Raw genomic sequence first — 25,077 nt, 5'->3', positions numbered from 1 at the left:
AGTTACCATTTTAAAGTGAACAATTCACTGGCATTTAGTATAATCACAGAGATGTGCGGTCACCTCTATCTAGTTCTAAAACATTTTCATCACCCCGAAAGGAAGATTGCATCCACTACAGCTGCTTCCCATTTTCTTCTCCCAGCAGTTGGCAGCCATCATTCTACATTCTGTCTTACGGATTTTTCTAGGCTGGGTATTTCATATAAATGGAATCACATAGTATCTACCATTAGAGGCTGGCTTCTTTCACTTAGCGTAATGTCCTGTCCCCATTGTAGCATATATCACTACTGCCTCATTCCTTCTTATGGTTGAATAATAAATACTTTTTTGTAAGGAGAGACCACAATTTGCTTATCCATTTATTCGTTAGTGGACATTTAGGCTATTTCCATCTTTTGGCTGTGAGCATGTATGTATATGTATTTGAGTTTTCAGTCCTAGATATATTCCTAGGAGTATAATTTCTCAGTCATATGGTAGTTGTATGTTTAAAGTTTTGAGTAACTGTACAATGGCTACACGATTCTATACAATGGCTACACGATTTTATTAATACATACTTATTAATACATACATATTAATACTTATTTATACATATCCCCAGTTTCCTTTCTACTTCTCTTTGTAAAATTGTGGTGACTGGAAAAGGAAAATGAACCAAAGATCAATTTGTTTTTTTTTTAAGGTGTCAACTTTTATTTGGTACATCTTATAAAATAGATTCTTCAAACAGGTTTATGGTTTTTCTAGAGGTTCATTGACTATGATCTTGCTTTGTTCCTTTCATTCAAACTGAAGTGAAGTTGTGTTCCTTGCTTTCTTTTCTCTCACTGTATTTATGTTGCTAGAATCCGTAAGAATGGTTTTAGGGGTCTGTGCGTGCACGCTAAGTTGTGTCTGACTCTTGTGACCCCATGGGCTATAGGCCCCCAGGCTCCTCTGTCCATGGGATTCTCCAGGCAAGACTAATGGAGTGGGTTGCATGTCCTTCTCCAGGGGATCTTCCAGACCCAGGGATGAAACCCGAGTCTCTTACGTCTGCATTGGCAGGTGGATTCTTTTACCACTGGCACCACCTGGGAAGCCTTTTAGAGGTCTAAGTAAATGTAAATCTGTTTACTGTACAAAATAAAATGAAAAGGATGAAAAAGTAAAAATAGAGAAAAAACAATAGCAAAAATAGTCTTGGGTACCTTCAGGGGTATTTATAGGCTTTAATTGACTTCAGTGTGGGTCAGATTTCTTTGTGTTTTGCTTTTGCAAAGAGCTTGGCAGTTGTTTTTTGTCTCTTTATCCATCCTGTCACTATAACTTACTTATGAAAACAATGCTTTGTATTATGCTTGATAAATGGGTAATACAGAAATTTCAAAGTAAATGGTTTAAGATAGGGTAGTCATTAGATACCTTAAGTTTTTGATTAAGGTTGATTTTAATTTAGTTTGGAATAAATAATGATCTTCTGACATTATTAAAGTCTGCCTATTTCTTACAGTATTTCATTTTTAATTTGATTTTTGTCATAGAATGACCCTAAGTTATATTTACCAGAAAAAAAAAAAAAAAGGTAAGATGGTAATGTCAACTTGGAAAGATCTAATTGAGTTTTTCTGTTAATAGAGAATATATTAATAGAATATAAACTTAAATCTGTAGTACTGAGGAAAGAATCTGAAGGTCATTGTTTTTATGTCTTTATTTTTAAAGATAGAGACCTACTAAAAAGGTGTTTAGCTTTATGAAAAGTATGAGCTATGTTAGACTTTTTTTTTTAAGTATATAAGGCACAAAGATTCTGGAATTATCTTCAGTGATAAGAATTTTATAAGGGACTGGAGAAATTTGTGAAAAAAGAGCCTTATTAGATAGCCAGACTTCACAGTATACCAGAAATGGTTGCTTTTACTGATTTCAAACAGATTGAGATCTGGACTGGAGTTAAACACATGTCTGACCACCAGAACATTATATATATATATATATATATATATATACATATATATATATACACACACACACACACACACACACATATATATACACATATATGTACATATACACACACACACACACATATACACACATACACACACACACACACGCACACATATATATATAAAACAGATCTAGCTACATGGTTGCCCTGTGACACTCCCTGGCATTAGGCTTTTATCATCGCCTGTGCTGGCGCTGTGCCATCATGATTAACTCTGTCTCTCACTGCTACTTTTATTCTCATCACCCTCAGCTGACAGTCGCAAGGGATTTTATTGGCTAGATGACAGTCACCGCTTACTCTTGATTACCTATATTATTTGATAGAGCTATTCTGTTTGGCTGTCTCATAGACCATTAAACCAGCTATAGAAATCTACCCTTGTAACTATGGCCCAGTGTGATGGGGTTCATTCTTATAATTCAGAGCATGGTGATCTATACTTCAGGAATCCCTCGGAAGATGGCTTAAACCGTAGTCGATAGGCATTTTTAAGAAGCCCAAGAAGGGAGGCAGTGTATCAGATGAGTGCTTTGTCCTCAGCAGCAGTTTCATTTTTTTCACATAGAAACTATATTTGCTTCAGGTACTGCTTTTTGGATTTCTGGTAGTCTTAATGATGATCTCAATAGGAAAATAATTTATTATGTATAACCCAGTTAAGGGTTTTAGAATAGAACCTTTTTATTCTCCTAAGTTTACCTTCTCCTTGCATTTATAGTAATTCACAAGAGACTTCCAAGGAGTTGCCTTGACCATATCTGTGAATTTGTTACGTATACACTTACACACACCCCTCACTATCATCTCAAGTTAATTTTTAAGCCATTTAAGTATAAGAAGTATGTAATTCAGTTCCTTTTAGATATGAGTAAACAAACGTTGACAGACATTTTGATTGCCCGGGGTCACATGATTGGTGAGCAGAGCTCAGATTAGAAAGCAGAGCTACTTGTGTATTACAGTGTGTGGTATCTATTTAGACTTGAAACAAAAATGACTTCCATATTGTTGGCACTTACCTAATCTTGGGTAGGGATTTTTCCAGTTATGACTTGATTGTCCTTGTAAGGAGTAGACATACACCCTAGTTATGTCACATAAAATGGAGAATCCAGGGTAGTGCAGTGGAATGCAGCTGGTCCTGTGGGAACTAAAATGCTGACCTAAAATCTTACTTCTCTCTCTTTCAGGGAATCACAGAGTCTCTTGTCTTTTTAGAGTGTTACCTGCCTCATTTCTGTTTTTCTCAGTTGGGTTCCTTGCTTACTGAGTGGCCTGTATGTCACCTTAAAATGGCTACTCCAGTTCCAGAATATACATACCCTTTTTCAGGTTCAGTGCCCATCATCGACAGGCAGCAGTTTTTAGCTTTTCAGATTACCGAGAAAGAGTCTAGCTCAGTTCGCTGATGGAGCCCGGTCTCACCAAGTATATACAGTGTCTGCCTTGGTACACAGCCATGCTGTTCCTCAGCTGTCTTTGCATCAGGGTACATTCCTGGTACAGTCAAGGTTGGAGATGAGGCAGAGAAGGTGGGTAGGATACCGTGAGTCTCAGGGCTGTGGATGAGAAGGTGGGATCGGCACATGCCTTTTACATATATAAGAATTACTGATTGTAGTTTTTGTTTGTTTAGTAAACTACTAAAGAGATCTTATTTTGAATGGCAAAGACTGAATAGACTTTATCATGGGATATCTCTAGATCCCATACATTTCTGGTATTTTTAAGTTTATTAAATGTAAATAAATCTCAAAAGTAGTAGCTCTCAAGGGTGGAGATACATGCTTCTAGGGAATGTTTCTTTTAAGGATTCCCCCCTTTGGTCAGATTATTTATTTTAATGCTTGTTTTTAATATTTTATGGTCCATTTTTTTTGTGAATGAGTGTTTAGTCTAATAGAAAGAGAGATTCCCCCTGAATTCATGCATGCATTCATACGTGTCATAGAATCTTTGTGTTGTGTTCCAGGAATTTTGCTAGCTATGGGCACATTAAATTGAATATTGTATTTTCTCTGCTCTTAAAGAATTCTGTGCTTTGGAAGCTGAACTGTCTCTAATGAAAGACTCTCTTTGTACCTTGGATTCCTTCACCTACTTCTCTGTGCGTCATACCTTATCTCACTTCTACTTTTTTCTGGATCCTTCCCTAGAGCCTGTTTGCATGTGTGTGCTCAGTCGTGTCCAATTCTTTTGTGACCCCACAGACTGTACCTGCCCGGCTCCTCTGTCCATGGAATTTACTAGGCAAGAATACTGGAGTGGGTTGCCATTTCTTCCCATCCTAAAACCTGATATATATACAAATCTGTTCCCACGCACCTCTGAACTACTGCAGTCTATTTTTGTGTTTACTACTCTTTAGATGTCACTCTCAGTTACCTTGTAGTTGTCAAATCCTCTGGACATTGACTGGCCTTTACCTACTGAGCTCTTCTCCTTTAGACCTGTTGATCATGCTTTCTAAGATTGTAGGGCTCCATCCATTATTGGTTCTTCTTATACCTTTCTGAGCTTACCTTCTCAAGTCATCTTCGTGAGCTTCATTTTTCCTTTTCTGCTTCTTAAAATGTTGATTTTACCACTATTTCGTCCTTGACTTTCTGCTCTCTTCATAATATGCTTCATTGTAATTTTTTTTTAGATGACTGTGTGGTGATCAGTTCTGATTCTATCTGAATTCTATCTGATTCTATCTGAATATTCCCTTGAAAATAACTTGCAGTACTATATCCATTTGCTTGCTGGCTGTCTTCACTTGAGCTCTGCATATATCTTTACTCTGAATATGTCCCATACTGAACTTCACTTCTTCATCCACAAAACAAAACAGCAAACATTCCATCCCCCAGCCCTCTTTCTTGTATCTTGTTTAGGGTGACTAGTTGTTCAGCCAGCTTAGGACACTGTGGTGACGGCTCTTTTTCACGCTCCATGCAGTCTACTGATTTGTTGACCAGATCTTGTAGATATTTCTCCAGAATGCAGATTTCTGTTCATCACACCTGCTTCTGCTCTATTTCTGGCTTTTAGGTAATATGACTATAATTGCTCTTTATAGATTTTCCTGCCTATTTCAAATCTTGCACATAATTGATAGAATGGTTTAAACTTGAACAGTACATATGCCTCTGACAATCTATCCTTTAAAAACAACTTCCAGTGGCTTCCCTGTGGGATACTCTTCTTTGCTTCAGTGCCTGCTCCTCTTGCCTTCTCATTATCAGTTGCCCTCTTCTTCACTTGGCTGTGTCCGTTAGCCTCTGAGATTAATCTTACATATCACCTTTGTCAGGATGTGTCCTCTGATTTGTTCACCCCTCCTCCTTTTTAGGCTGGGTTGGAGTACCTGCTCCTTCTTACTAGCGCCCTGCAATAGCTGATGCATGTTTGTCATTTTCTTACTGTATTATTTCATATGTAATTCTCCTCCTCCACAAGATTGTGAGCTTTTTGAGACCCAGAACAATCCTTTACTTGCAGAACCTGCCTATAGGGAGCACATGCTGGACTTTAATAAATGTTTGATCAATGAGTGAAAGACGTTTCTGGTCTAGAAAAGGTAGATATACATAAATAATTGCTATAGAACTTTAAATAGTGCAGTGAAGACGGAATGCAAGGACTGAACCTTCTAGCTGGGCAGGGAGAGGTGCTTGTAACGGAAGACTTGCTTTGTAGAAGATAGAAGTTTGAGCTGGTTCTTGAAGGGAACTTGATAGAGGTTTTGCTAGAAAGAGAGAATCCATCCCAGAGGGAAAAAGCAAGAGAACAGGTCCCACTCATGAAAAAGCCAGGTGTTTCTAATTCACAGGTCATTTGGCCTTTGAAAAAAAGGAGGATAGAATAGAGGAGAGGCAGGATGCAAGATGGAATAGAGGAGAAGCGGCTATTGTATTCTTGCAGGCCTGAGCAGAGGTCTTACCTCAGGCTTTGGTGGTGAGGAGAGGGAGGGCTACGAGAGATGCTTAAGCTGTAAAATATAACTAATTAGTTGAGTGTGAGAGTTCTAAGAGGGCAGTTCAGGATAACTCTTAAGATTTCTTTTTTCAGTGATTGATTAGGTACTGGTATCTCCTTTTAATTTAAATAAGGGAATATAGGAAATTTGGGGTATGGTATAAATTTAATTTTAGACATGATGAATTAGAAGTACCCATGAGAAATTCAGGCAAAAACGTTCAGCATACTGTTGAATATAAGTGTTAGAAACTCAGGAGGTGTATCTGGATTGGAGACACAGCTTTGGAAGTCATGGTACATATGAGGTAGTTAAAAGTAAACAAGATTACTTAAGGATTGCACATACAGCACGACTATAGGAGAGTGAAAACAGAATCCTGGGACTTGCCGGTGTTCTTCTGCTTAAAGATAATCTGAAATACTTGGAAAGGAATATCAATATCCCTTTATTCTTTCCAACTTTATCAGATTTCAGAAACTTCCTCTTTGCAGCCCCTGTTTGTTCCTTTCATTCTTTGTTGTTGTTCAGTTGTTCAGTCATTTCCTACTCTTTGTGACCCCATGGACTGCAGCACGTGTGTCCTTCACCGTCTCCCAGGCTTTGCTCAAATGTACATCCTTTGAGTCGGTGAGGCCATCCAACCATCTTGTCCTCTCTCACCCTGGTCTCCTCCTGCCTTCAATCTTTCCCAGCATCAGGGTCTTCTCCAATGAGTCAGTTCTTTGCATCAGGTGGCCAAAGTATTAGAGGTTCAACATCAGTCCTTCCAATGAATATTCAGGGTTGATTTCCTTTAGGATTGATTGGTTTGATCTCCTTGCTGCCCAAGGGACCCTCAAGAGTCTTCTCCAACATCACAGTTCTAAGGCATCAGTTTGTTGACGCTCAGCCTTTTTTATTGTTAAACTCTCACATCCTGCTAGAAAAGACTGCTGGACTACATGGCTGCTGGAAAAGCCATAACTTTGACTACACAGACCTTTATTGGCAGAGTGATGTCTCTGCTTTTTACTCCGATGTCTAGGTTTGTTATTGCTTTTCTTCCAAGGAGCAAGCGTCTTTTAATTTTATGGCTGCAGTCAGTCTGCAGCGATTTTGGAGCCCAAGAAAATAAAGTCTGTCATTGTTTTCATTGTTTCCCCATCTATTTGCCATGGAGTAATGGACTGGATCCCATGAACTCATTTTTTTGAATGTTGAGTTTTAAGCTACCTTTCTCACTCTCCTCTTTCACCGTCATCAAGAGGCTCTTTAGTTTCTCTTCCCTTTCTGCCATTAAGGGTGGTGTCATCTGCATATCTGAGGTTATTGATATTTCTCTGGCAGTCTTGATTCCAGCTTCTGCTTTATCCAGCCCGGTATTTCACATGATGTACTCTACATATAAGTTAAATAAGCAGGGTGACAATATACAGCCTTGATGTACTTTCCCAATTTGGAACCAGTCTGTTTTTCCATGTCCGGTTCTAACCGTTGCTTCTTGACCTGCATATAGGTTTCTCAGGAGGCAGGTAAGGTGGTCTGATATTCCCATCTCTTGAAGAATTTTCCAGTTTGTTGTAATTCATACAGTCAAAGACTTTAGCACAGTCAATGAAGCAGAAGTAGATGCTTTCCTGGAATTCTCTTGCTTTTCCTATGATCCGATGGATGCTGGTAATTTGATCTCTGGTTCCTCTACCTTTTCTAAATCCAGCTTGAATATCTGGAAGTTCTTGGTTCATGTGTTGTTGAAGCCTAACTTGAAGGATTTTGAGTATTATCTTGCTAGCATGTGAAATGAGCATAATTGTGTGGTAGTTTGAACATTCTTTGGCATTGCCTTTCTTTGGGATTAGGATGAAAACTGACCTTTTCCAGTCCTGTGGCCACTGCTGAGTTTTCCAAATTTGCTGGCATAGTGAGTGCAGCCCTTTAACAGCAGCATCTTTTAGGATTTGAAATAGCTGAGCTGGAGTTCTGTTGCCTCTGCTAGCTTTGTTCATAGTAATGCTTCTTGAGGCCCACTTGTCTTCACACTCTAGCAAGTCTGGCTGTAGGTGAGTGATCACACCCTCATGGTTATCCAGGTCATGATGGTCTTTTTTGTACAGTTCTTCTGTGTGTTCTTGCCACCTCTTAACATCTGCTTTTGTTAGGTCCATACCGTCTCTGTCCTTTATTTAGCCCATCTTTGCATGAAGTGTTCCCTTGGTATCTCCAGTTTTCTTGAAGAGATCTCTCTTTCCCATTCTGTTGTTTTCCTCTGTTTCTTTGCTTTGTTCGCTTAAAGAGGCTTTCTTATCTCTCTTTGCTGTTTTTTCAAACTCTTGATTTTGATGGGTTTATCTTTCCTTTTCTCTTTTGCCTTTTCATTTCTCTTTTTTTCTCAGCTATTTTTAAGGCCTCCTCAGACAGCCATTTTGCCTTTTTGCATTTCTTTTCCTTGGAGATGGTTTTGATCACCACATCCTGTACAGTATTATGAACCTCTTTCCATACATAGTTCTTCAGGCACTCTATCAGATCTAATCCCTTGAATATATTTGTCATTTCCACTGTATAATCATAAGAGATATGATTTCATTTCAATTCATTCTTTATGCAGCTGGTTTCTTCTTGAGGCTGTTAGTTTATTCCTCTTTGAAGTGTATGTTGTCAAACTAAACTAGGGAAAAGGAAATGCTTAAATCATTTATGTGAATTCACATCCCTTCATGAAACGGGCGTAGGTATTCTAAGTTTACGTCTACTAAGAAACAGACTGCCATTTTTTAAACATATTACACTCTTGGTTTATCTTTTGTTTTTCCTTTTTTGATAGTGATATAGATACAGATAAATATTTTGCTTCTTTCTTTAAAATAACTATAAAGTGATAAATCACATCTTGGACTCAAATCAGGTACACCTTGTAGCACGTGTTGGGACTGTGGCAATCCCAGCTTTGTGGCTCATTTTCATGGAGATTGTTGCGACTCAGCTTTATTCCATTATTGCCTTGCAGAGGTGATTCCCGATTTTTCTCTTTTTCGAGAAAAGTTGTTTTATTCTTAGGTGATTTTAAAAAATTTTATTCAGAATTTAACAAAATAATGTGCTGGCAATTTTTGATCCCTTTCTTGAACTTTAAATTCTTTGTGTCACAGGTACACATGTGTTCCCCATCCTGAACCCTCCTCCCTCCTCCCTCCCCATACCATCCCTCTGGGTCATCCCAGTGCACCAGCCCCAAGCATCCAGCCTGTGGCGGATTCATTTCGATATTTAGCAAAACCAGTACAATATTGTAAAGTTTAAAAATAAAATTAAATTAAAAAAAAAATTCTTTGTGTCAAAGACCAACCCGCATGACCTACTGAAATGTCTGAGATACATTTGTTTCTGTTACATACTAGGGTAGGAGAGGAACCTTGACTTGAAAGCCTCAGCTGACTAGTGGAAAAGGAAACAGGCTCAATCCCTTGATTTTGAAGATTGAGTAATAATGAGCCATGAAGTCAGATGGGCTGAGACCTATCCCATTTTCAGTAAGTAAGCTGGTAGTAAATCCTCCCCACTTCATTTCCTTACTTGCTGAGGTTTTGATCCTGGTTACCATGGTCAGTGACTTAAAACTAGAGTGTTTAGTTAGGGAGGATATTTTTCTGTTATTTTATCGTGCATATTTAAGTACAAAATTAAATACACACACATACAAATGCAACTTTGGTATTTTGCCACCAGAATGTAACCCACATGAATAATAATGTTTCTGTCACTTGGTGGCTTTCAAGTTCTGAGTATAATTTGTTAGGGCTTGCTGTATTATCTTTATTTATTTTGGTTGAGTCAAAGTAAAGGCTTTTTATAGAAAAATCTCCTCCTTATTCCATAGGAAAATCAGGGTGATATGTTGGAACTGGCCTTTGGCTTTTCTGTTTGTGCTCCGTGGGAGGGAAAAGGAATGATTCCTGCAAGTGGAACTTTCATAGTTTTGAGTGTACATGTTTCCTTTTAGCAACAACTTTCCTTTGTGAATAAATTCCATTTGTATAAAAGTTAGATCTCATAATTAAAAATTATATTTAAAAAGCTATCCCACAAGATGTTAGGATTTGATTGCTGATTTTGATCTAGCTGGCTTTTGACCACACCAGATTATATTATGAGAGGAATTTACACACTAGGTATCCGGAATAAAGACAGTGATGTTCTTTGGGAGGAGTGGCGTTTTCGGTGGAGCTGGTTGAAGTATGTGTTAATGTGTTATGTCAACTAAAATTCTGATCACCTAACAATTTTCCTTAAATATATGACACGTATTTTGTGTATATTCTCTCAGGTTTTCCTGTATCAGAGATGTTGATGTCTTATTCCCTATACTAAGATGAGAGATTATGAAATCTGTGAAATCAATCTGAATTGATTTTAATATAATGTAAAAATAAGTTTCTTTATACTTTATTTAAAGTAGAATGAATTTTGAGCAGTTTTACAGTTGAGTTTTGTACTTTTGGGCATTGATAAGGCTATTGCCAAATTCAGACTTAAATGGAAGAAAGAAGGGAAAACCACTAGATCATTCAGGTATGAACTAAATCAAATCTCTTATGATTAGACAGTGGAAGTGAGAAATAGATTTAAGGGACTAGATTTGATAGATAGAGTGCCTGATGAACTATGGATGGAGATTTGTGACATTGTACAGGAGACACGGATCAAGACCATCCCCATGGAAAAGCAATGCAAAAAAGCAAAATGGCTGTCTGGGGAGGCCTTACAAATAGCTGTGAAAAGAAGAGAAGCGAAAAGCAAAGGAGAAAAGGAAAGATAATAAGCATCTGAATGCAGAATTCCAAAGAATAGCAAGAAGAGATAAGAAAGCCTTCTTCAGCGATCAGTGCAAAGAAATAGAGGAAAACAACAGAATGGGAAAGACTAGAGATCTCTTCAAGATTTTAGAGATACCAAGGGAACATTTCATACAAAGATGGGCTCGATAAAGGACAGAAATGGTATGGACCTAACAGAAGCAGAAGATATCAAGAAGAGGTGGCAAGAACACACAGAAGAACTGTACAAAAGATCTTCACGACCAAGATAATCACGATGATATGATCACTGACCTAGAGCCAGACATCCTGGAATGTGATGTCAAGTGGGCCTTAGAAAGCATCACTACGAACAAAGCTAGTGGAGGTGATGGAATTCCAGTTGAGCTATTCCAAATCCTGAAAGATGATGCTGTGGAAGTGCTGCACACAATATGCCAGCAAATTTGGAAAACTCAAAAGTGGCCACAGGACTGGAAAAGTTCAGTTTTCATTCCAATCCCAAAGAAAGGCGATGCCAAAGAATGCTCAAACTACCACACAATTGCACTCATCTCACACACTAGCAAAGTAATGCTCAAAATTGTCCAAGCCAGGCTTTAGCAATACATGAACCGTGAACTTACAGATGCTCAAGCTGGTTTTAAAAAAGACAGAGGAACCAGAGATCAAATTGCCAACATCCGCTGGATCATGGAAAAAGCAAGAGAGTTCCAGAAAAACATCTGCTTCTGCTTTATTGACTATGCCAAAGCCTTTGACTGTGTGGATCACAGTCAACTGTGGAAAATTCTGAAAGAGATGGGAATACCAGACCACCCGACCTGCCTCTTGAGAAACCTATATGCAGGTCAGGAAGCAACAGTTAGAACTGGACATGGAACAACAGACTGGTTCCAAATCGGAAAAGGAGTACGTCAAGGCTGTATATTGTCACCCTGCTGATTTAACTTATATGCAGAGTACATCATGAGAAATGCTGGGCTGGAAGAAGCACAAGCTGGAATCAAGATTGCTGGAAGAAATATCAGTAACCTCAGATATGCAGATGACACCACCCTTATGGCAGAAAGTGAAGAGGAACTAAAAAGCCTCTTGATGAGAGTGAAAGAGGAGAGAGAAAAAGTTGGCTTAAAGCTCAACGTTCAGAAAACGAAGATCATGACATCTGGTCCCATCACTTCATGGGAAATAGATGGGGACACAGTGGAAACAGTGTCAGACTTTATTTTTTGGGGCTCCAAAATCATTGCAGATGGTGATTGCAGCCATAAAATTAAAAGACGCTTACTCCTTGGAAGAAAAGTTATGACCAACCTAGATAGCATATTCAAAAGCAGAGACATTACTTTGCCAACAAAGGTTCGTCTAGTCAAGGCTATGGTTTTGCCTGTGGTCATGTATGGATGTGAGAGTTGGACTGTGAAGAAAGCTTAGCGCTGAAGAATTGATGGTTTAGAACTGTGGTGTTGGAGAAGACTCTTGAGAGTCCCTTGGACTGCAAGGAGATCCAACCAGTCCATTCTTTTTTTTTTTTTTTTTTTTATTTTTAAACTTTACAATATTGTATTAGTTTTGCCAAATATCGAAATGAATCCGCCACAGGTATACCCGCATTCCCCAACCAGTCCATTCTAAAGGAGATCAGCCCTGGGTGTTCTTTGGAAGGAATGATGCTAAAGCTGAAATTCCAGTACTTTGGCCACCTCATGCGAAGAGTTGCCTTATTGGAAAAGACTCTGATGCTGGGAGGGATTGGGGGCAGGAGGAAAAGGGGACGATAGAGGATGAGATGGCTGGATGGCATCACCGACTCCATGGACGTGAATGTGAGTGAACTCCGGGAGATGGTGATGGACGGGGGGCCTGGCATGCTGCGATTCATGGGGTCGCAAAGAGTCGGACACAACTGAGCCACTGAACTGAACTGAAGGCTGGCTGTGACTGTGTAGCAGTTTTTTATAATTAATGACTGGTAGGCCCATGGACAGAGGAGCCTGGTGGGCTGCAATCCACGGGGTCGCTAAGAGTCGGACACGACTGAGTGACTTCACTTTCACTTTTCACTTTCATGCATTGGAGAAGGAAATGGCAACCCACTCCAGTGTTCTTGCTTGGAGAATCCCAGGGATGGGGGAGCCTGGTGGACTGCCGTCTATGGGTTCGCACAGAGTCGGACACAACTGAAATGACTTAGCAGCAGCAGCAGTGTCTTATTACCATTGTCTCCTTTTGTAAAACTATCTTGTGCTTATGATTATTTATATGTAGTTTTTAAAAGACTTTTTAAAGAGCAGTTTAGATTTGTAACAAAATCAAAAGGAAGGTTCAGAGATTTCACGTGTGCTTCCTGCTCTCACACAGTCTCTTCTCATTATCAACCTCTCTCACGAGAATGGTACTTTTTTTTTTTTTTAACCAAAAGTCCATAATTTATTTTGGGGTTCAAAACTCTTGGTATTGTGTGTTCTGTTGGCTTAGATAAAAATATAATAATGTATATCCATCATTATAATAACTTGCAGGGTATTTTCACTGTCCTAAAAATTGTCTGTCTCTGCCAGTTCATCACCTGGTCTTATACCGAGCCCCATCTTTTTATTGTCTCCATAGTGTTGTCTTTCAGAATGTCATATGCTTGGAATCATATAGTAAGTAGCCTTTTTGCATTAGCTTCTTTCACTCTGTAGTATGCATTTAAAGTTCCTCAGTGTCTTTTCATGGTTTGGTAGCTCACTTCTTTTTAGTGCTGAACAATACTCCATTGTCTGGGTGTACCACAATTTATATATCCATTCACTTACTTTAGGATATCTTGGTTGCTTCCATGTTTTGGCAGTTATGAATAAGTTGATTTAAGTTTTTGTGTGGACATGAGTTTTCAGTTCTCTTGGATAAATCCTAAGGAGTATGATTGCTGTATGGTAAAGAGTGTGTTTAGTTTTGTAAGGAATTGCCAAACTATCTTCCAGTGTGGCTGTATGATTTTGCCTTGCTGCCAGTGAGTTCCTATTGCTCCACATTCTTGCTAGCATTTAGTTATTCTGTATTTTAGCCATTCTGATTGGTGTGTAGTGGTATCTTATTCTGTTCTTAATTTGTATCTCCCTGGGGACATATGATGTGGAGCATCTTTTCATGTGCTCATTTGCTGGTAAAGAATCTGCCTCCAGTTTAGGAGAACTGGGTTCAATCCCTTGTTTGGGAAGATCCCATGGAGAAGGTAATGGCAATCTACTCCAGTATTCTTACCTGGAGAATTTCACAGACAGAGAAGCCTGGTGGACTACAGTCCATGGGGTTGCAAAAAGTTGAACACCACTTAGCGACTTTCACTTTCACTTTCATATCTTCTTTGGTGAGATGTCAGTTAAAATCTGTGGCCCATTTTTTAACCAGAATTTATTTACTTACTGTTGAGTTTTAAGAGTTATTTGTAGTTTTGGATAAAAAGGCCTTTATTAGATATGTCATTTGCAAATATTTTTCCCTAGTCTGTGGCTTGTCTTTTAATTATCATAATACTGTCTTTTGCAGAAGTTTTTAATTTTAATGACATCTAGCTTATCAATTAAGTTTTTCATAGATTATGTCTGGTGTTACATCTAAAAAGGCATCACCGTACTCGAAGTCATCTATGTTATCTTCTGGAGATTTATAGTTTTGTTTTACGTTTAGGTATATGGTCCATTTTGAGTTAATTTTTGTAAAGGTATATGATCTGTGTCTTAGATTAATTTTTTTTTTTGCATGTGGATGTCTGATTTTGATAGCACCATTTGTTGAAAAGACTGTCTTTTGGTTTTGTGTAGTTTGGGAAACTGTTTAATACTGCATTTATCCCTCACAACTTACTTTGTTGCCTTTTATAGATGAAATCTTAAATAAACTTAGACATAAAAGTATAAATAGCCTTGAGCATTGGGCTTCAGTTCAGTAAACAAATGATATTCTCTGTCCTACTTTCGAGTCAAAGAGTACTTCCCCTTTGGCACACTCTTCTGTAGTGCTAGCATTTTTATTTTTATTTATTTATTTTTTTCTGTATAGAGGTTTCTAGTTAAGATGTGTGTGTTCATTTTATACTGAGGGTCCCTCTTTTTTTTTATTCGTGTTTTATTGGGCTTGTGTGACTCTGAACCACCTCCTGCAAGTCTGGGACCACTGGCATAGCTGGGCGACCACCCCTTTGAGACTTGGAGGCTACAGGGTGCTAGTCCTTGCCTTCAAGGAGCTTACAACTACGGTTGATGAATTTGTGTGCCAGAGAGGCGATAAGCAGATGTAGCAAATAACACGTTCAGTGAAAGGAAAAGAGATGCTCGTGTTTGGAGGGGAGAGAGAATTGGCTGGGCCGTCGAGAAGGTGGAAACTTTGCGATACTGTTGTCAAGGCGTAAGATAATGGAATCAGAGCTGTATTAGGTGTCAGGGGCTTTGCTGTGGACGCCTGGATTCCAATTCACAGAATAAAAACCCTGTTTTGTAGGTATAGTGTGGGGGCTGGAGAGTCAAACTTGAAGATGCGATCTGGGAGAAGGTCGTAGTCTAGAAACGGGGGATGGGAGAGAAGAGTGGACAGAACAGAGTCCGCAGAGGTGAGCGCCGAGAGGCTGCGGTGACTCATTCGGTCCTGGAAGTCAGAAGGCTTTGCTTTTGGGGTGACGTCGGAGCAGGAGTTCACGGTTGAAAGGGGGGGCATTCCAGGCAGAGGGGGTGCAGGCGGCGTGGAGACAATGGTGATTCGACTTGAAGTGACTTAAGGGCAGGCGCTGCGCTCGTTCGTGGGCGTGGGAACGCTTTAATTCCAATTCACGGGGGCGGGGGGAAGCTTCTTTTGTAGGTAGAGAACGGTGTGGCAAGGACAGCGGGGTGTGTGAGAAGCCTTTTGGTCATTAAACTGCGTACGGGGCACCATCGAATGGGGTTTGAAGAAGGAAACTTTTGTTTTTCGGAGGTCGGTTTCTAGTTCACCGGAGCCCGGGGCACCAGGAACGGGGCGGCCGGGGAGGATGCACCGGGGACGGAGAGGGCTGGGTTCGATGGGGGGCCACGTAAAGCGGCCTGTCCGCAGGGCCTCGCGAGGTCCCCTTCTCTTCGCAGGGAGGCTGGCGGTCGCCAGCCGTTTGGGGCAGTCGGGCCACGCAGCCTCTTCCTTGTTCCGCAACGATGGGGAGACGTCCAGGGTCCCGACAGTTGTGCCCAGGGGGCCGGTCCACGATGTCCCTCTCCCGCGGCGAGTGCAGGGGGAGCCTGCCCATCGCCGGTCACCGACCTGTCCCCGCCGTCCCCACCCCGCCCCGCCCAGGAGAACCACGACTGACAGCTGTAGTGCTAGCATTTTTAAATCTTTGTTCACTTGGAATTTTACTAGTCAGTTTCCAATAATACCATTTTGATGGAAAGAAATGGGTAACTGTAAAGAAAAGAGATTGATTCTTGTTCACCTGCAAAACTCCTTTTGGAAGACAAAGCAAATTTATCACTACTGTTTAAGCTCTGGAGGACTTATCTTTTTTGTATTCCCAAACATTTTGTAACTTTTCATTATGGCACTTACTACAGTTGTTTATCGTTCCATGTGTATTTTGCCTTCCTAGTTTGTGAGCATTTTGAGGGCAGAAACTGCTTGATTCATCTTTGTATGATTAAGGCCCAATAGATAGCTATCCAATTATTATAGGATCAGTGTAACCTCCCAAAACAATAATTTTAGAAGACAGTAGTTGTTATTTAAAATGAATACATAACCCACACATGAGATAGAATGTTAAAACTCATTACTTAAAGTAGTTCCGGATTTAAAAGAATCTTTGTCTTGATTGAATAGCCAAGTATATATTGCTTTACTGTCAACTAATCACAGAAATCTTTTAATCCCAAGTCTCTGGGCTATGAACATTTATCATGTTTATTGACTGTTTATTTCTGGTATTGATTCCTTAAGAAATACAAGTGCATTTACTGTGTAAGTGAATTTTGTGATTATTGTGTGTTTTAAAAAATGTTTTTAGTGAAAAATTTCAAACCTTAAAAGTAGAAAGATGAGTGTAATGAACTTCCCTCTGTCACACCCAGCTTAGACATTTATCACCTCATGGCTAATTATATTTTTTGTTGATCCTTTTTCACTTTTCCCCTACTGTCTACTTCCAGAATTATTTTGAAGCATATTCTAGATCATATGATTTCATCTTTAAATATTTCATCTTGCATCTCTAAAACATTAAGGGTTCTTTTTGTTAAAGCATAATAGCTGGTACCATTCATTGTATCAAGCCAAAAAATAAACAGCAACTTCTTAATGTCATTAAAAAATGTTTATAATTACCCAGTTTCTCTTCCTTCTTTCCCTCCTCATCCTCCTTCTTCTCTTTCCACTGTATTTTTGTTATAATCAAGTTGAATAAGTTTGCATATTGCAGTGTTAACCCGCAGATTCTCCTTAACCTTCCTCTCCCCTCCTTTTTTTTCCCCCTTGCCCTGTATTTGTTGAAGGAATTGGATCTTCTGCCCTTTACTGTTTCTCATAGTCTGAATTTTGCTTAGTTCATCTCCATGATGTATTGTAACATTTTCTTAGTCTTTGTGCATTTCCTCAATCATTCAGGTTTGATTTCCCCCCACCCCACCCCCACAAAACTTTGATTGATGGTGATGTTGAAGCTGAAACTCCAGTACTTTGGCCACCTGATGTGAAGAACTGAGTCATTGGAAAAGACCCTGATGCTGGGAAAGATTGAAGGCGGGAGGAGAAGGGGACAGCAGAGGATAAGATGATTGGATCGCATCACCAACTCAATGGACATAAGTTTGAGTGAACTCCGGGAGTTGGTGGTGGACAGGGAGGCCTGGCGTGCTGCAGTCCATGGGGTTGCAGAGTCGAACACGACTGAGTGACTGAACTGAATTGATATGTATTTTTATTCCAAGAGGCATGTATGTTTGGTTCATTCTCTCGTTCTCTCTTTTCTTTCTTCCTCCCTCCCCCAGCTCTGATGCCCTACCTAGACTGCCAGATCACTAATATGTTAGGGATTGCAATATGGCAATATTCTGTCACTTCTTATTATGTGAATTTTTCTCCTTAAGGAGAAACTGATTTTTTTTATCAACTCTGATCACCCCAGTAAATGCTTAATTCTATAACACTTTTCAAAAATAGTTGGTTCTTTAGAACCCTTCAAAGATCAGTGAAATTTAAAAGTATCTCTAATTTCATAAACTCAGATATTTGATGTACTCCAATCCATTGCAGTTGTTATTGTTACTGATTCCATTTTTAGCCAGGTGAGACCTCTTCAGGTTGTCTGCTGAGTTTGACATTTTTTCAGTAATCTTTGGTAGCTTTCTGGTATGATAAAGTGTTTGGACCCATCTTAAACTCATTTCCTGCTCTAGCTGTGGAATTAGCCATTCCTCCAGTAGCCTGAGTTCATTTTGTTGGAACTGTCAACACTATTTGTTACTGAAGCAATGATTCACAGTAAAATTACTATATTTTAAAATCACTTGAAATACTTCCCCTATGTGGTTTTCCCACATTGTTAGTATATACAGTTAGACTTTCAAATTTCACTTTTCTTTTTAGAGATTGCTTTTGAAGTTCTTTTTATGTGTAAGATGTTTATACCAATACAAAATTAGATCTGCAGAGCAAAGTATTTTCAAAGTGCCTAGTTCTCATACCTATCCTCTTTTACCCCATTTTCTCCATTCCTTGTAGTTCAAGTTTCTGTATATCCTTACATTTAAAAGAATGAGCAAATGTTTCTATATTTATAACTCTTACCCTCCCTTTCTTGGATGAATGATAGCTATACATACTTTTCTTTACTGGTATGTAATTAAAAAGATAATCTGGGTACATATGCTAATACAAAAAAATTTGTTCAAAATGCACAAAATTGGCATTTTCTAATATATTGATGGGTTTGATTAGCTTGCATAATTAGATATTCAGCTGTCTTATTCTTTAGTAGCTTTAAAACTTGCTTTGATCAGTTATTTTTAAGGGGATACTTTTCCTTTTTGCATGTCATTTATATATACATAATACATATATACACACACATATATATTTGTTTAGGAATGAGACTGATATATATATAAATTAAAAATAGACATTTATCTGTCAAATGGAAACATAAGGAAAGTAATTTTCTTTTTGATAAAGATTAAAAGTTTATTTTAAAAACTCTTTACTATTTTTTTAGTTATTTATTATTAAGGCACAAAAGCATTGTGTGTAGTTAGAAAAATATAGCTTCTAAAAAGCACTGTTGGTTAATTTATTTCAGCTTTATGTATCTTCTGGGCCTTTTATCAGAAATTCAGGAAACCTTGTTAATGTGGTTTTGCAGTTGGAGGCTTTGAGCCTGCTAGAAGCCTGTCAGGACTGTTCTTTGCTATACTGCTCCATCCACATTTTAAATACTTTTATTATTCTTTCTGTATAAGGGAAAGCATTCAGTAAATACAGTCTTTTGTTTTTTCAATACTGTAGTTTCTTTTAGACTCTAATTCCAGTGGTTCCCAATGTATGGGCTGTGGGGGTGGGGAGAGGTTCTGCAGCCCAACTTAGTTTGTATTCTGAATAAGCAAATGCCTATGAATGTACCTGTTATTTATTCAAACCGTGTATAGTTATTTTGTAATTGGTGGAATCTCATTTAAAAGACACTGAATTAATTGTATCATTTTTTGTTTTCTTGTGTTTTCTTTGTCATTGGATGCTAGGTGTGCTAATTATATAGCAGTATGTGACCTTTTATAACTACTGCTCTAATAAAAAATTAAAGGGTTTGTTAAAGTAGTTACCTACATATGTATACATAATTAATTTTTGAAAATATGTAAAAGTTTAACTGTAGACCTCCATTTTAAGGGAGAGAGTTCTGTTACTGGAGAACTAAGTACATGGGGCTAGTGTGTATGTATGTATATACATACATATACATATATACATGTTCTGGCCACCCTGGTTGGGAGTGGGAGGAGAAAGTCCACAGGTGCCCAGTGGCCATAATCTTTGCCAGCTGGGCAGTTGACCGTCTTAGAGACAAGGCCCTCTGTTGTTCCTGGCCCAGCAGCTGGATTGAAAACATGCACCATATCACGCTGGTGTTTAATCATCCTCACAAGGATATACTAGTTTTGAGTGGAAGAGGATCTTTATTTACATGTTCCCAGAGTATCAAAAGAGGGGTTTGGGACCAACTTAGCTAAATATACTGATAGTCCCTCTGTGACAGCTTCTCTGTGCTGCCTCCCTGAATGGGAAGTAGTGATGTAGGCTGGTGTAGGGTATGTTGAAACCTTTTTTTCAACCTTTTCCTTTTTTTTTTTAGACTGGGGCCTTGTTGTGGATTATGCTGGTAGGAATGTGTAGCTTTGCATACAGTCCTAAGGTGGGAGTGAGAAAGAGGACTTCAGTTTAGGGTCCTTTTCTTTTTCAGTTTCCCTTTCCATTTCTTGCCCTTTCTCTTTTTCCTCCCTTTTGCCCTTCTCCCCTCTCTTTCTGTTACTTCCCTCATTTTACTTCTCTCCTTAGTAAATGAGTTAATTATTTCCATATTTACTAAGCAGCTTCTTTGTAGCAGGCCTTGGTTAAATTACTGTATATTGTTGAATGAGCCAAAGTTCAGTGTCAGGAGCTCATTCTGTTGCAATTACTTACAGATGGAATAAGGTGGAAGGAAAACAATCTATAGTTTCAATAAGGCCATTCTTCTTCTGGGCACTTATTTTTGTTGTTGAATTCCTGTATGTAGTTTCTGTGACCCAGGTTGGCGCTGAAGTAATATCAGCTTTATGAGTCTCAGCCCTGTCTGGCTGGCTGCCCTGTGCCATGTAATGTGTTGAGACATACCAAGTGAATATAACTGAGAGTGGCTGACTCACTCTATTGAGACTCCTCAGTACAGTTCAGTCGCTGAGTCGTGTCCAACTCTTGTGTGACCTCATGGACTGCAGCATGCCAGGCTTCCCTGTCCATCACCACTCCCATAGCTTATTCAAACTCATGTCCATTGAGTTGGTGATGCCATCCAACCATCTCATCCTCTGTCATCCCCTTCTCTTCCTGCGTTCAATCTTTGCCAGCATCAGGGTCTTTTCCAGTGAGTCAGTTCTTCACATCAGGTGGCCAAAGGACTGGAGCTTCAGCTTCAGCTTCAGTCCTGCCAATGAATATCCAGGACTGATTTCCTTTAGGCTGGACTGGTTGGATCTCCTTGCAGTCCTGGGACTCTCAACAGTCTTCTCCAACACCACAGTTCAAAAGCATCAATCTTCAGTGATCACCTTTCTTTATAGTCCAGCTCTCACATCCATACAGGATACTGGAACCATAGCTTTGACTAGATGAACCTTTGTTGGCAAAGTAATGTCTCTGCTTTTTAATATGCTGTCTAGGTTGGTCATAACTTTCTTCCAAGGAGTAAGTGTCTTTTAATTTCGTGGCTGCAGTCACCATCTGCACTGATTTTGGAGCCCAAGAAAACATAAAGTCTGACACTGTTTCATTGTTTCCCCATCTATTTCCCATGAAGTGATAGGACCGGATGCCACGATCTTCGTTTTCTGAATGTTGAGTTTTAAGCCAACTTTTTCACTCTCCTCTTTCACTTTCATCAAGAGCCTCTTTAGTTCTCCTTCGCTTTCTTCCATAGCGGTGGTGTCATCTGCATATCTGAGGTTATTGATGTTTCTTCCAGCAGTCTTGATTCCAGCTTATGCTTCATCCAGCCCAGTGTTTCTCATGGTGTACTCTGCGTATAAGTTAAATAAGCAGGGTAATGGTATACAGCCTTGATGTACTCCTTTCCTGATTTGGAACCAGTCTGTTGTTCCATTTCCAGTTCTAACTGTTGCTTCTTGACCTGCATACAGGTTTCTCAGGAGACAGGTCAGATGGTCTGGTATTTCCATCTCTTGAAGAATTTTCCACAGTTTTTTGTAATCCACAGAGTCAAAGGCTTTGGCATAGTCAATAAAGGAGAAGGAGATGTTTTTTCTGGAACTCTCTTGCTTTTTTGATGATCCAACAGATGTTGGGAATTTGATTTCTGGTTCCTTAGGAGAGTCCAAAGTCTGTTCTCTGGAAGCTCTGACAGTCTGTTCTTCTGTGATCGAAAATAACTGTTTCCACTTAGCCCCACTCTCCACATGTAACCAGGAGAGTTTATGCCTGGCTCTACATCAAAGTTACTTAATCAGTCTGCCTTTGATGGACGTGACTTGAGAGATAATTTCACAACTCAGCTCCTTGATTGTGCTAGTGTGAATTCTGAATCAAAAAGAGGTTAGTGATTTTGCAGAGGTTACACAGAACTTTAGTGGCAAACTGGAACCTGTAATTTCTGATTCTGTTTTTAGTACTGTATTATACTACCTTTTGTATCATAGAAGTCTGTGATGAGGATCAAATGAGATAAATGGTAGTATGAATTAATAGACATGAAATACTACAATGTAAATTACTTCCCCATGCTTTCTACTATGAGGAGACATGCAACACTTTTTACATTGTCAACTTCTTGATTCTTAAGCATCATGGCAGCAGGGGTCGTTTTTTATGTCTTTGTGTGTTATTTCCATTATTTATGTAAGGAATATGTGGATGAACTGATTATCTAATAAAACTTATACTTTATATTTATGTACTTTGTACTCAAATCAGGAATTTATTTCATTCGTTACAAGTAGTTTTCTGACTGTAATTTCTTGGGAGGTATATTAAGCTAATTAATTAAATAAAAGAAACCACTCATTTATGATTTTAATTTTTTTTTTTACTGTGACTTCTAACTTCAGGCAGTTGTCAACTGAAAAATTTTAAGGTTCCTTAGGAGTCAGAATTTGAATAGAATCAAATCCCACTCTTACTGTTACTAGCTGTGTGACCTTGGACCATTTTTAAAAAATCTTCTCTGTACTTTAGTTTCTCTATTGTTAAACTAGAAATAATAATAGTGATTAAGCTAAAATTGATCACTAGACCAGTGGTCTCCAACCTTTTTGGCACCAGGGACCCATTTCATGGAGTACGATTTTTCCATGGACCAGGGAGAAGGGGGATGGGTTTGGGATGATTTAAGTGCGTTACCTCTATTGTGTACTTTATTTTTATTTTTGTTACAGCAGCTCCACCTCAGATCAATAGGCATTAGATCCCAGAGGTTAGGGATGCCTGCACTAGAGCATAGACTCATTTACTACCCAGAAAAACCATAGAGCATAGATGAAGAAATGAAGGCATGGAGTGGTTACACAGTTAATACATAATGAAAGTTAGATTTTCATTCAGTTGAACTCCAGACTTCATGTTTTTTGAGCACTGTGTTATATTACCTTCTCGATTACTTCTTAAGTTGTTCTGAGGAGGACATGAGGTATGCATGTAGAATGGTACAATTTTGGTTTTCAGAGGTTCTGGAATTGTGAGTAAGGTATTGTGGACTTAGGGATTAATTTTGGTAGCATTATAGATATATAATTGTCCTTAGTTCTGAACAGTTCTGGTAAATTATTAGAAATGAAACTATCACAAACCCCATCCCAGACATAATGGACCAGAATCTGTATTTTAAGAACTTGCATTTTAGATCCTTAAAGTTTGAGAAGTACTGCAAGAGATGATTTTGGAGGTTTCTTCCATCTTACAGTTGTGTGTCGATAACCTTAGGGAAGCAGACATATGGATATTTCAGTGTTGTTATTGTGTTTGGAGAAGAAAATAGTAATTTTAATGAAGTATTATTTTACTGAAAAGTATTATTTTAGTAAAAATCACTATTACATGGATATGTTTCTATTCTTTGGCTTCCATTCTGAATTTGTAAAAATATTCTGATATAGTACAAAACTGTCCTAAATTGTATCATCCTGTGTCATCTAAGAAAATAATCAGAACTCAAAAACTTAGAATGGTTTTAGATGAAATATTTTTCTTAATCTCACTTGATAATAAGATTATAATATTAGCCAAACATATAAATGGGAACCCTAAATATAACATAAAACTTCCTTATTTTGGACAGTTCTCTGTACTGATGTTTCATTGTTTAGTTCAGTTCCGTCGCTCAGTCATGTCCGACTCTTTGCGACCCCATGAACTGCAGCACGCCAGGTCTCCCTGTCCATCACCAACTCCCGGAGTCCACCCAAACCCGTGTCCATCGAGTCAATGATGCCATCCAACCATCTCATCCTCTGTCGTCCCCTTCTCCTCCTGCCCTCAATAATTCCCAGCATCAGCGTCTTTTCCAGTGAGTCAGCTCTTTGCATCAGGTGGCCAAAGTATTAGAGTTTCAGCTTCAACATCAGTCCTTCCAATGAACACCCAGGACTGATTTCCTTTAGGATGGACTGTTTTGATCTCCTTGCAGTCCAAGGGACTCTCAAGAGTCTTCTCCAACACCATAGTTCAAAGAATCAATTTTTTGGCGCTCAGCTTTCTTTATAGTCCAACTCTCATATCCATACATGACCACTGGAAAAACCATAGCCTTGACTAGACAGACCTTTGTTGGCAAAGTAATGTCTCTGCTTTTTAATATGCTGTCTACATTGGTTATAACTTTCCTTCCAAGGAGTCTTTTAATTTCATTTCTGCAGTCACCATCTGCAGTGATTTTGGAGCCCAGAAAAATAAAGTCTGACACTGTTTCCACTGTTTACCCATCTATCTGCCATGAAATGATGGGACCGGATGCCATGATTTAGTTTTCTGAATGTTGAGCTGTAAGCCAACTTTTTCACTCTCCTCTTTGACTTTCATCAAGAGCCTCTTTAGTTCTTTACTTTCTGCCATGAGGGTGGTGTCATCTGCATATCTGAGGTTATTGCTGTTTCTCCTGGCAATCTTGATTCCAGCTTGTGTTTCCTCCAGCCCAGTGTTTCTCATGATGTACTCTGCATATAAGTTAAATAAGCAGGGTGACAATATACAGCCTTGACTTATTCCTTTTCCTATTTGGAACTAGTCTGTTGTTCCATGTCCAATTCTAACTTCTGCTTCCTGACCTGCATATAGGTTTCTCAAAGAGCCAGGTCAGGTGGTCTGGTATGCTCATCTCTTTCAGAATTTTCCAGTTTATTGTGATCCACACAGTCAAAGTCTTTGGCATAGTCAATAAAGCAGAAATAGATGTTTTTCTGGAACTCTCTTGCTTTTTCCATGATCCAGCGGATGTTGGCAATTTGATCTCTGATTCGTTGGCCTTTTCTAAAACCAGCTTGAGCATCTGGAAGTTCAGGGTTCATGTATTGCTGAAGCCTGGCTTGGAGAATTTTAAGCATTACTTTACT

General features: G+C 38.9%; 1 protein-coding gene across 4 annotated transcripts in view; it reads left to right on the top strand.

The window, feature by feature from the left end:
* Window positions 1-25,077, top strand: part of SNX13 (sorting nexin 13) — a 147,886-nt gene that overhangs the window by 19,689 nt on the left and 103,120 nt on the right. Inside the window, exon 1 of one of the 4 annotated variants that reach the window (XM_059885806.1) lies at window positions 9,374-9,481. The exons of the other annotated variants lie outside the window; for them this stretch is intronic. Coding sequence (XP_059741789.1) covers window positions 9,446-9,481 — 36 coding nt within the window. The 5' untranslated portion in view covers window positions 9,374-9,445. Of the gene's footprint in view, window positions 1-9,373; window positions 9,482-25,077 lie in introns of those variants that run through there. 4 annotated transcript variants of the gene reach the window in all.

The sequence above is a fragment of the Bos taurus genome, chromosome 4 (assembly GCF_002263795.3).
Source record: "Bos taurus isolate L1 Dominette 01449 registration number 42190680 breed Hereford chromosome 4, ARS-UCD2.0, whole genome shotgun sequence".
NCBI classification, from domain to species: Eukaryota; Metazoa; Chordata; class Mammalia; order Artiodactyla; family Bovidae; genus Bos; species Bos taurus.
Note: the sequence above shows the minus strand (reverse complement) of the source record. Positions and strands in the feature narration are given on the sequence as shown.